General features: G+C 36.8%; 2 protein-coding genes across 6 annotated transcripts in view; both read left to right on the forward strand.

The window, feature by feature from the left end:
* The window catches only part of LOC105233023 (lachesin), a 373,180-nt gene extending 365,398 nt beyond the window's left edge, over window positions 1–7,782 (forward strand). For 2 of the 5 annotated variants that reach the window (XM_049462635.1, XM_049462636.1), the window contains exons 7-9: window positions 5,608–5,750; window positions 6,517–6,639; window positions 6,893–7,782. In XM_049462635.1, coding sequence (XP_049318592.1) covers window positions 5,608–5,750; window positions 6,517–6,639; window positions 6,893–7,098 — 472 coding nt within the window. In that variant the 3' untranslated portion in view covers window positions 7,099–7,782. The remainder of the gene's footprint in view (window positions 1–5,607; window positions 5,751–6,516; window positions 6,640–6,892) is intronic. The other 3 variants (XM_049462633.1, XM_049462634.1, XM_049462632.1) reach the window with 2 other exon arrangements.
* On the forward strand, window positions 1,707–5,577 carry LOC125775466 (uncharacterized). Its single transcript, XM_049446109.1, has 2 exons — window positions 1,707–2,624; window positions 2,690–5,577. The coding sequence occupies exons 1-2, from the start codon at window positions 2,382–2,384 to the stop codon at window positions 3,299–3,301; spliced, it is 855 nt and encodes a 284-aa protein (XP_049302066.1). The 5' UTR covers window positions 1,707–2,381; the 3' UTR covers window positions 3,302–5,577.
* Window positions 7,783–10,867: the final 3,085 nt, after the last annotated feature.

The following is a 10,867-nucleotide window of genomic DNA, read 5'->3' on the forward strand; positions in this document are numbered from 1 at the left end:
GGAGTAATACCTTACTTTGATTCTCGCTGTGTAGCGTTTGAGTTTTTAATGCCTTTGAGCAGCATGGTGTCTCTTGGCAAATTTCTTGAATTTTTGTTTCGGGAGTTGCTGCTGCAACTAAACCCGTGGCTTTTTTGAAAAAGCGCTGCTATGAGATGTGTTGGGAAAGTTATTGAGATGTAACATAGAATGATGCCTTTTATGACAATATACGAAGTTGAATTTGCTTTCGCAATTAGTAAGAGTGTGCGCGTGGGACAAGCATTTTGTACAGAGTCTTTTTGACCTGACAAAGTTGTTCCTTTCGTTTATATTTAATTTTTTAAACTTCTCGCAAGTTTTGAGTTTATGCCCTCCTGTACATAGTTCGCATGACGTATATTTGTTCTGTTCAGATGTGAACGATTGTGCTTTGAAAAAGCTTCTATTTAAATTGTTGTTGTTATTGACTCGGAGTCTATTGAAGCTTCTGTTTAGGTCGGGTTGAACGTTTTTAATTCTGACTGTTTTTTTATCTACCCTTTCCGCAATTTCATATTAGGCAGTTAAGAAATCTTTCATTTGCTGCCACGTTGGGCAGTCTCTTCTTGATGAGAGCGATTGCTCCCATAGAAGTAATGATTTTTCTGGTAATGCTGTCTGTGGGAACATTTTGTGTTGTTAGATCCGACAAACAATTTAAAACAGTGGATTCTAATTTTATGAATTCTTCACTTGTTTCTTTTTGATTTTTCGGCAAGCTTATGAGTATGGTTACTTGCTTGTCAACCAATATTCTTTTGTCTTCATATCTTGCTTTCAGAGCTTCCCAAGCCAAATTTAAATTGTCATCACTTAATGCGAATTGTTTTACTATTACGCCTGCTTGACCTTTTGTTTTGTATCGGAGATGATACAATTTTTGCGCTTGCGATAGTTTTGGATGGTTTATGTACACGGCAGTAAACATGTCCCGGAAGGACGGCCATTGTTCATAACCTCCATGGAATATTTCTGTATCGCACGCTGGCACTTTGAGATGAATGCCTGTTGCCTCTTGGGCTTGCAATTGTGGTAACTCTACTCTACTGTGGGGAGTAGGTGCAATTGACTTTATAAGTTTTAGTTGATCTGCGATCATAACTTTTGTGCCTTCATTCTGGTCTCAGCAGTTTTCAAATTTGGCGTATGCAGAAAATTTAAAGTTTTCTGGTGAGATGTCCAAAAATTTTCAATCGTTTGGCTTTTTATCCTGAAGAAGCAAATCGAGTGCAGTATTTTATTAGACAGTCACTCTCAGAAATGAATTTGGAGTATGATATGTCTTTCCCCCTCTTTTGTTTTGTAGCACCTTGCTTAGAGCGTGTAGCTTCTGCAGGTGTACATGGACTTTTATCGTCAGAAATCATTTTGGGAATTTTCAAGAATTGAGATATTTTAGATTCTTTTGAATCTATATTTATTTAGAAAATGTAAATTTGTAAAATATTTGTATATATTTTCTTTCAGTGTATACTGAGAACTATATCAACCGAAAACTGTTTTAGGTAAATAAGAGTTTTTTTTCGATAAAATTAATGAAATCCGCGTTTATAGTTTTTATTATTATAAATATTATTTTAATAATAATATTATTATAACAATATTATTTTTTTTTTTTATATGTACTGCGAGTATTTTTTAGCTTCCGGATTTATAGGTATGCCCTCGTTCGTATGTAACGAAAGGGGTCAATACCTTTTGTAAATAAGTATGCACGATATGTGCTTCGTATACATATAAGTATGCTTAAATTACTTTAATACGGTGCAAACCTGCTTGTTTTGTTGTGCAAATACAAGGGGTATTGCTTGAACCGGCTGTAAATCTGGAATTTAAATATATGAATATATACTACTTATATGTGCATATATGTAGGGGAAGGTGGGGAATGGTGATATTTTTATCCCTAGTATAGGTTGACAGCTGCAACCAACTGTCATCGGCTCGTCTCATACTAAGCTCAGTTTCTATATAGCACTCGAGCTGTGAACACGTGTTATAACCTCTCTGCGACAACAAAAAGAAATTCGACACTTCGAAAGTTTTTTTTCAACTCTGTGTACAGTTGATTTTTTTTCACATTTTCCAATAAATTCATCCAGGTAAATATGTTTATAATATTAGTTGAGCCTTTAGCCTTCGACACACAAAAGAAATTTTGCACGAATTTAAATTGTGTTCATTATCCACCGCCATTTTGCAAAATATTATTACGGGGAATGTCGGGTTTTTTACATTTGACATGCTAACTTCATATATTTGACGTGTATAAGTGATTTTTCGTGCAGAATTTCAACAACACAATAGTTTTTCATCATTTCCTGATAGTTTCGTGCTCCGAAAAATTTTTTTTAGTCATTATGCCGCGGTACTATCCCAAACAAGAGAAAATTGTTGATTTCGACAACATTCTGGAGGCGATCAAGTCGGTGAAAATACATCACAACAGCGTTCGACAATCTGCGACGGCACACAAAATTCCGAGGACCAACCTGATGCGTTATATTGTAGCATTTGATGGTGCGAGCATCGACGTTACTACTGCTAATGCCGATGTAATGAAGAATTTGCTGGCTGAAAGCACGACGATGGGCACAAAAACAGTGAGTTCTGCTGGTTTCTTTCTTTTTCTTTCATCGAATAATAAATAATTTTTTTTTTATTTCAGATCTTCAACATCGAACAAGAGAAGGCGCTGATAAGCTACATTCTCCAAGCCAGCGACATCAACTATGGGATTAGTTTGATGGAGCTTGATGCATGGAAAAAGTCCAACATTGGTGTCACTTTCGATCTGCATCATGTGCCGCTCCTTGTCGATCAGTGCCTCGATGTTATGTTAACGCCGAAAACCATCAAATCCGGCTTCCGAACAACTGGCATCTACCCGGTCAACCCGCAAATTTTCACTGAAGTTGACTTTGTCGCTTCGGAACTGAGTGGCGAAAATTTGTTCGGTGACGAAGAGAAATACGCCGACAATCAACGTCGAGTTGTTGCCTCTGGTGATGCCATTGTGACTGCTGCGAATGAGGAGGTGTCAACGTCGGAGGCATCGACAAGTGCCCCAGCTTCAACAAGTGGTGCTGCATCATCGTCGTTGTCTCTTGTTTCGGCTCCACAGCTCCGTGATGCATTAAAATCGGTTGGCCCGTTGAAATTGGGCACACCTGCGCCGAAATCAAAACGTAGCCGCAAGACAATGGAGTCAACGATTTTGACATCGCCTGAGGTTGTCGCAGATCTGCGTGACAAGGCCGCAAAAAGCGGCAAAAATTGACGAAGGCAGCCGATGAACCAGCAGCCAAGAAGCAAAAAGGCCGTGGCAAATCGAAGACGCCACGGAAGAGAAGCCCGTCTCCGACCGAAACCGACATCGAAGAGGACTTCGATTTTTGCACGATTTGCAAGAAAAAGATGCCGAAGCACGAGAATCGTCAAAACACGGTCCATTGCATCGTTTGTGATCGAGGGGTTCACTTGAAATGTGCCGGACCGAACCCGAACACTTACACCTGCATCTACTGCGAGTCGGAATAATTTTTTTCGCCAATTCCTATTTTTCTTATTATTTATGAATCTCTCTTTCATTTCCATTGATTGTGGCTTGCCCTAATGTTTGTTGCCTTGTGCCTTATCTCACTGCTCTTAGTTTGCTCCTATTTTCTGGTGTGCCTTATGTAAGTGCTTTTGTGTATGTTGTATTGTTTTTATTATCCGCGCCCGGTGGTGTGATTTATTTAGTTTCGCGCTCGGTGTTGTTGTTGTTTTTGTTTTCGTTTAGTCTTCCCTTCTTTTTGGCGCGTTTTTGTTTGCTTCACTGTATAGATATATGTATACATATGTGTTTATATATCCGAACTGGGTTGTACTCCACTAACACTTTATAATATTTCACAACACTCTTTTCTAATTTTTTTCCAATTTAATAGTTTTAAAATATGTGTTTTAGTCACCGCACTTTATTTAATAAAAAATTTTTTATTATTATTATTTACTTTTTTTCCTTTTGTTTTTCTTTTTTAAGGTGCCTTTCTGTAGGGTCGAAGGGCCATGTTTTAATAACTGGTGAACTCACCTTTATTTCCAAACTTCACTTGTTAGTCTAGAAAGGACAACGCACAGAACGGGTTTTCTGGATTTCAAATTCACAATTCTATTTTTATTTCTGAACTCACTTTTGTTATAAAAGAAATATCGCGCAGCACAGGTTTTTTTGGATTTACAGATTTCGGAATTCTATTTTATTTCATTTTACATATATTTTTCAAATGTTATAAATTGCTCGAATACCCCAATCGATGAACGATGATGTACGTGGGAGGAAAAAAAACGATGCTGCGAAAGCGTATGCGCAAGTACGTTGAGTCTTAACGCGTACGGAAGCAAAAAGCGAAGTGTGGCGGCTGGAGTTGTCCGTCCCTTTTTTGTGTAAAACTGTTGTGTTCTGGTTGGTAGTGTGGTGTCATATTTGAGTGTATTGGTGTGATGTGTAGTGATATGGAAGGTGAGTGGTGAGTGTGGTGTGCTGTAATGATGATTTTGTGTGTTGCAATGTGGTGTGGCTGTGTTTCATGACAGGGTAGGCCGAGAGTCATTTAGACAACAGCTGCAACTTTTTTCAACTTCCCCGAAATATATTTTTTTAGTTAAATGAAGCTTGAAATATCACCTTTCCAACACTGTGCATTGGTAGTACTGGAAATATATGACCGCAACGACATCTATTGACACAATGTACTTTCGGCTACCCAATATGACCAGGATTTTCGAACATCCGGCTGACTTTGCTCCATATGATTGGTGATTGTATGTGAGGTACCTTAATGAAACCTAGGTAACATTTTGTAATAAGAGGCATGATAATAGTTAATAGATAAAATAGGGTCGATATTTCCATATACTGCGTTTTCCTTTTCTAACAAAGCGTTTGCCTAATATGTCGATCAGTGTATGAGTTACATAGAATATATGTATGTATACTATATATAAAACTTCTTAGGTTCCGATCCTCTGGTTGACGTTTTACATCTTAAGGTATTTCCTGGCTTTAGTTCTTGCTAGTTGCAAGAATATAAAATGTTCGGTTGCACCCGAACTTGTCCTTTTTTACTTACTTTTTTATAACTTCCTAATAAAATGTAATTGAAAGAGACTTCAATTAATTTCATTTCTTTTGACATTCAGCAATACATCAGAAATTAGGATCGTACGTAGACTTCTGTCGCCTGTTATCGACCATCAATATAATGTTATAAGATATCAAATTTATTTGTAAGTCATTCACGATTTCGTCGAATAATGAATAAAGAATTATTTTTTTTTAATTTTTGAATATAAAGTTTTTTCAACACCTGAAAGTATTTCGGCTCCTTGGTCATTGCAAATTGATAGATTCTAGCATCGCTATTCAAACAATCGTACTTCTCCTTAAATTAATATGTACACTCGATAATTTTTTTAAATCATTAAATATTCAAATATAATTGAAATATTTCAGATACTTACTATTTGTTACTTTTATTAATAAAAACATTACCTAGAAAACTTTACTCTATAATTTTACTCATTAAAAATTTCTTTTAGGGTGGAATCTAGTGTTGGTGTTCCAGTTTATAAAACTCATATGAAATTAACCATTATAAACGTTAGCAGTGGCGATGATGGCATTTACAAATGTGTGGCCAAAAACCCACGTGGAGAAACCGATGGTGTAATTCGGCTGTACGGTAAGTTTATATTTACTGTTGCCCACAAATATGGCAAGGAATGCGAACTGAAATCTGGGATTGGTGATACAGGGTTTGTCCGGAAAGTAATAGGACTGAATTTCTTCCGCCGCGACTGTACTTCGGAGCATGCGCGCACAGACTAGATTCGGTAGAGGTCGTTCCTATCTAGGACAAATCTATCTCGCGACGTGTTTCTGTGAGTGGGTCAAGCCAAAAAAGCAGCGTTCGTTAGAGCAGAGGTATGCGATTAAATTCTTTGATATGATCAATCAGGCTTACCCAGATGTTGCTTTAGCAAGAAGTGGTGTGATTCGGTGCCACCAGGTCATTTTGGAGGGCCAGAAAAATGTCGCTGATGATTGAGCAAATCCAAAGTAAAAACGATGGTCATTCTTTTCTGACATCAAAGGCATCATCCACCATGAATTTGCTCCTCCTGGACAAACCGTCAAAGTCAAGTTTTTCGTGGAAGTTCTCAAAAGACTCAAATGAAGGGTCAATCCGGTCCGACAAGACATTGCAGCCGATTGGAATCTACCCCTAACCAAGAACGGCATCCTAACGCTTTCGCAGCCGGGCGGCCCATATGTGCCAACCCCAACCAAGCGACTCAGTCCTATTACTTTCCGGACAAACCCTGTATAATGTATCATATTATAACAGAACTATTTCACTCGCATTAAGTAAATTAATATAAAATTTTAATTACTCAACAATGTTTACAACAAACATAGATTTACGTATTTCTTATATACATATATAGTTTCATATCCACCAACCACACCACCTCCTGGACCTTTTTCTACTGAAATTCGTTGGGATGTATTTTTCGGGCACGGTAGTGAGACATCACGATCAAGTTATGGCAGTTATGGCCAGGACAAAAGTAAGTCTATTGTCGGATTTACCAAATCTAAATATTTAAATTATAATATATACTTACATACATAATATTTGTTTAAATATTAAAATATTTAAGAGGGTAAGATGCAAGTCTAAGTATTTCATGTATAATTTCACTTTTGAAGGCCTTACATATCAGGTAATAAAAACAAGAGTTCCCTATACGAATACAAAATCGAAGAGAAATCTTTAATGCGCCTATGTAATTAAAAGTTTTTTTCTCTTTTTTATTCGAGGTACACGTTTTCTATCCAATCTAAATGAAATCGGCTTATCAGAACGAAAATCATTTGCTGATAAAACGAATGGCGGTCCAGGAGCAAGTAGCACCGATGCAGCCCACCATGACAAGGTTGGTCTAAATGGTGGAGCACTGTCAAAAATATTGGCCAATAAACTAATGTGGATTGCTATGCTTATAGTATTAAGGCTATGTTTATGAGAACATAACATCACAAGCTCCAATGTTCCATACCGAAGCATGAGTTTATTAAAAATATACCATATATCTGCATTCATATATCATATAAGCATCTATGTAATGTATGTAACGCTTTCGTAGTACATATTACTCCCCAAATGCCTTCATGCTCGTTCTCTTAAATCATACTTCGCGATCGCATGGCCATATAAATATATACATACATATATATCAATATATACAATATAGATACGAATATATAAGTTAAATAATGTTGTAAATTATGACCCTTATACAGATATTTTTAATAAATAATCAAATGCTAGAATCACAGGTAAACTAATTTAAAGCGAAATAATTAGTACGGCGTTTAATGCGCTTATGTTGCCTTTTAGCAAAAGAAAAATATCATTGGGCAAAAATGCCTAAAAGTGCTCTAGGAAAAGCTTAACATATCCCTAAGATGAGATTAATGCTTAGCGGTATATATACATATATATATATATATATATATATATATATAAAGAAATATATGCAAATAAATATACATATCTATATATGCATAAAAACTAAATGTATTATCACATACACATACTATACACTATGTAATGTAGATGATTTAAAGAACATACTTGTATCTTGAATAAGAAAACATATACATACATACTTATGTTTATTGTTAGTACTTTGTTTGACCTTAATAATCACAAATGGAAAAAAATCAGGTAATATGCTTTTATCTTCAATAGCTCTAACAATAAAGTTTACTGGATTCTCAATAAAGTAAAAGTTAAGAAAATATATAATAACAAGTAAGGAAGGGCTAAGTTCGGATGCAACCGAACATTTTATATTCTTGCAACTTGCCAGAATAAAAGCAGGAAAATACTTTAAGGTGGATCAAACCACGTCAAGTGGTACATGAAAATTTCAAAAAATCACCGATTTTCATTAGAAAAGGAACCAGACGCATACCCTGAGATATAAATATTTCGTTAAAATTCTTTTTTTGTTAAAGTTATTGAAGGTTGAAATTTAGAGCATGATAAAATTGTAAAATTATTTTCTCATAAGCTACTGGAGATAAATCGATGAAATTTTGTGAAGACAAAAAAAACTGTTAGTGCTACATTAGAGATATTTTTTCACAATCCATTTATTTAAATAATAATATTGATTTTTCGAAATTTTCATAGACCACTTGACATATAACCAATCGTATAAAGTAAAGTCTGCCGGATGTTCGAAAATCATGATACTAGTTATATAGGGGCTAGACCAAGTTTTCGCTGAAATTTATCTATTTTAGACAGAAAGATACACTGTTATGAATAAAACACGCTATCTTATTTTCATTAGGATAACTCACATATTGGCCGATATATGCTGTACAGAGTCATCCCGAAGTTCGAAAATCTTTATATTAAGTATATGGGGGCTAAGGGAAGTATGCATATGTAGGTCCGATTCAACCCATTTTCGATGTATAGACATACCGTTATAAGAGGAGAATTATCCCTTAATTTCACTTATTTATATCATACATTGACCGACATTTTCGATCAAAAGTCAACTAAAGGTACCTGGGTTTGAATATTATTGGGAAATTCGTACCAAATGCTTATTTTTTACCGTTACTTTCCTCATTCTATACCATTATAAAAGTATACAATTAAGGCTTGATTTCTTGTAGTTTTACAAAATAATATCTGTTCCACCATTTTATGCGGGTGATTTTTATACTCTTGCAACCAGTTGCTACAGAGTATTATAGTTCTGTTCACAATTTCTACCGACAGTGTGAAAATGGATGAAATCGGAGGATAACCCCGCTCACTCACCATATAACGGTACTGATAAAAAACTACTAAAAGCGTGATAGATAAATACGACAGACATTAAATTTTACAACCGAGATGGTATGAGAGAATGGTGTGAAAATTGGTCGATGGGCGTGGCTCCGCGAACTTTTTGGTGAAATCTTATGAGCGGGACCCGACCAGCCGATTTTGACAAAATTTAATACGAGTCATTCTTCATACTTTCTTAGGTCACATTGTGAAAATGGACAACAAGGTGAACAGCTTTTGCTACGTCACCTGGTTCGGCTGCTGAGGGAGAGCCTCGCAATGGCGTACATCCCTGACACATGGAGGACGGCTGAGGTGATGTTCATTAGGGCGGGTCGAATTTTTTTCGCATAAAGCGGCTAGCAAAAGCAACAACTACAGAAAATTTTAAGAAAGTTTTGAAAAGAAACCATGGGTCTAAAAGTAATTCCCAGTTCGCGCAGAGCGACTTTAGATTTTGAGGTCATACATAGGCTGCTATATATATTTCTGGACTAGGCAACACTAAGTGTTGCCAGGTGCAATCTGACATTTCCATTGGAAAGTTTGGCATTTTTTAGCATAACATCACTCAGAACGTAATGCCATTTAATCGTGAATTATTTTATTTACAGGGAATTAAAAAATTCATCTCGGCCAAAAAATGGAATTAACTCGTGAACATTTTCGTACGATCATTTTTACAACTTTCGACGTGGATTATCACGACAAGAGTGCATCCATGAACTAAAATCTTTGTATGACTATGAAGCTCCATCCTATAGCACTGTGAAAAACTGTTACAACGAATTCAATCGTGGCCGAAGCTCGCTCAAAGACGAATTTCGTGAAGGTCGTTGTGCCAGAAAACATCAATGCCGTACGTGAACTGATAACGCAAAACCGTCATGTAACATACCTTCAGATAGAAGCATGCCTATGCATTTCTCCTACCAGCATACATTCGATATTGCATGAACACCTGGCCGTAAAAAAGGATTGTTCTCGTTGGATCCCGCGAAATTTGACAATCGCTCAAAAAAAGGCACGTGTGGATTGTTGTAAAGAAATGCTGAAAAAATACGATCGCGGTGCTTCAAAAGACGTCTATGAGATTGTCACAGGTGATGAATCATGGATCTATACGTATGAGCCCGAAACAAAACCGCAATCGACTAAGACGAGCCAAATCCAACGAAAAAAAAAAAAAACATTTTCGTTGATAAATATGCCTATTTTCATTATTAGGCCAGAAATATATATAGTAGCTCTCGTACTTACTAAATTGTACTCAAAAACCTATAGTTTTAAAAATAACAGCATGCCATGCAATTCTTCTTCTCAATTGGCGTAGACACCGCTTACGCGATTATAGCCGAGTTAACAACCGCGCGCCAGTCGTTTCTTCTTTTCGCTACGTGGCGCCAATTGGATATTCCAAGCGAAGCCAGGTCCTTCTCCACTTGGTCCTTCCAACGGAGTGGAGGTCTTCCTCTTCCTCTGCTTCGCCCGGCGGGTACTGCGTCGAATACTTTCAGAGCTGGAGTGTTTTCATCCATCCGGACAACATGACCTAGCCAGCGTAGCCGCGGTCTTTTAATTCGCTGAACTATGTCAATGTCGTCGTATATCTCGTACAGCTCATCGTTCCATCGAATGCGATATTCGCCGTGGCCAACACGCAAAGGACCATAAATCTTTCGCAGAACTTTTCTCTCGGAAACTCGCAACGTTGACTCATCCGTTGTTGACATCGTCCAAGTCTCTGCACCATATAGCAGGACGGGAATTATGAGTGACTTATAGAGATTGGTTTTTGTTTGTCGAGAGAGGACTTTGCTTCTCAATTGCCTACTTAGTCCGAAGTAGCACCTGTTGGCAAGAGTTATCCTGCGTTTTATTTCTAGGCTGACATTGTTGGTGGTGTTTACGCTGGTTCCAAGATAGACGAAATTATCTAC

The sequence above is a fragment of the Bactrocera dorsalis genome, chromosome 1, assembly GCF_023373825.1.
Source record: "Bactrocera dorsalis isolate Fly_Bdor chromosome 1, ASM2337382v1, whole genome shotgun sequence".
In the NCBI taxonomy this organism is placed as follows: domain Eukaryota; kingdom Metazoa; phylum Arthropoda; class Insecta; order Diptera; family Tephritidae; genus Bactrocera; species Bactrocera dorsalis.

Coding starts and splice junctions, on each gene's coding strand:
- LOC125775466 (XM_049446109.1), top strand. CDS start 2,382: ATGCCGCGGTACTATCCCAAACAAGAGAAAATTGTTGATTTCGACAAC. Junction 2,625..2,689: donor CGACGATGGGCACAAAAACA/GTGAGTTCTGCT, acceptor TTTTTATTTCAG/ATCTTCAACATCGAACAAGA.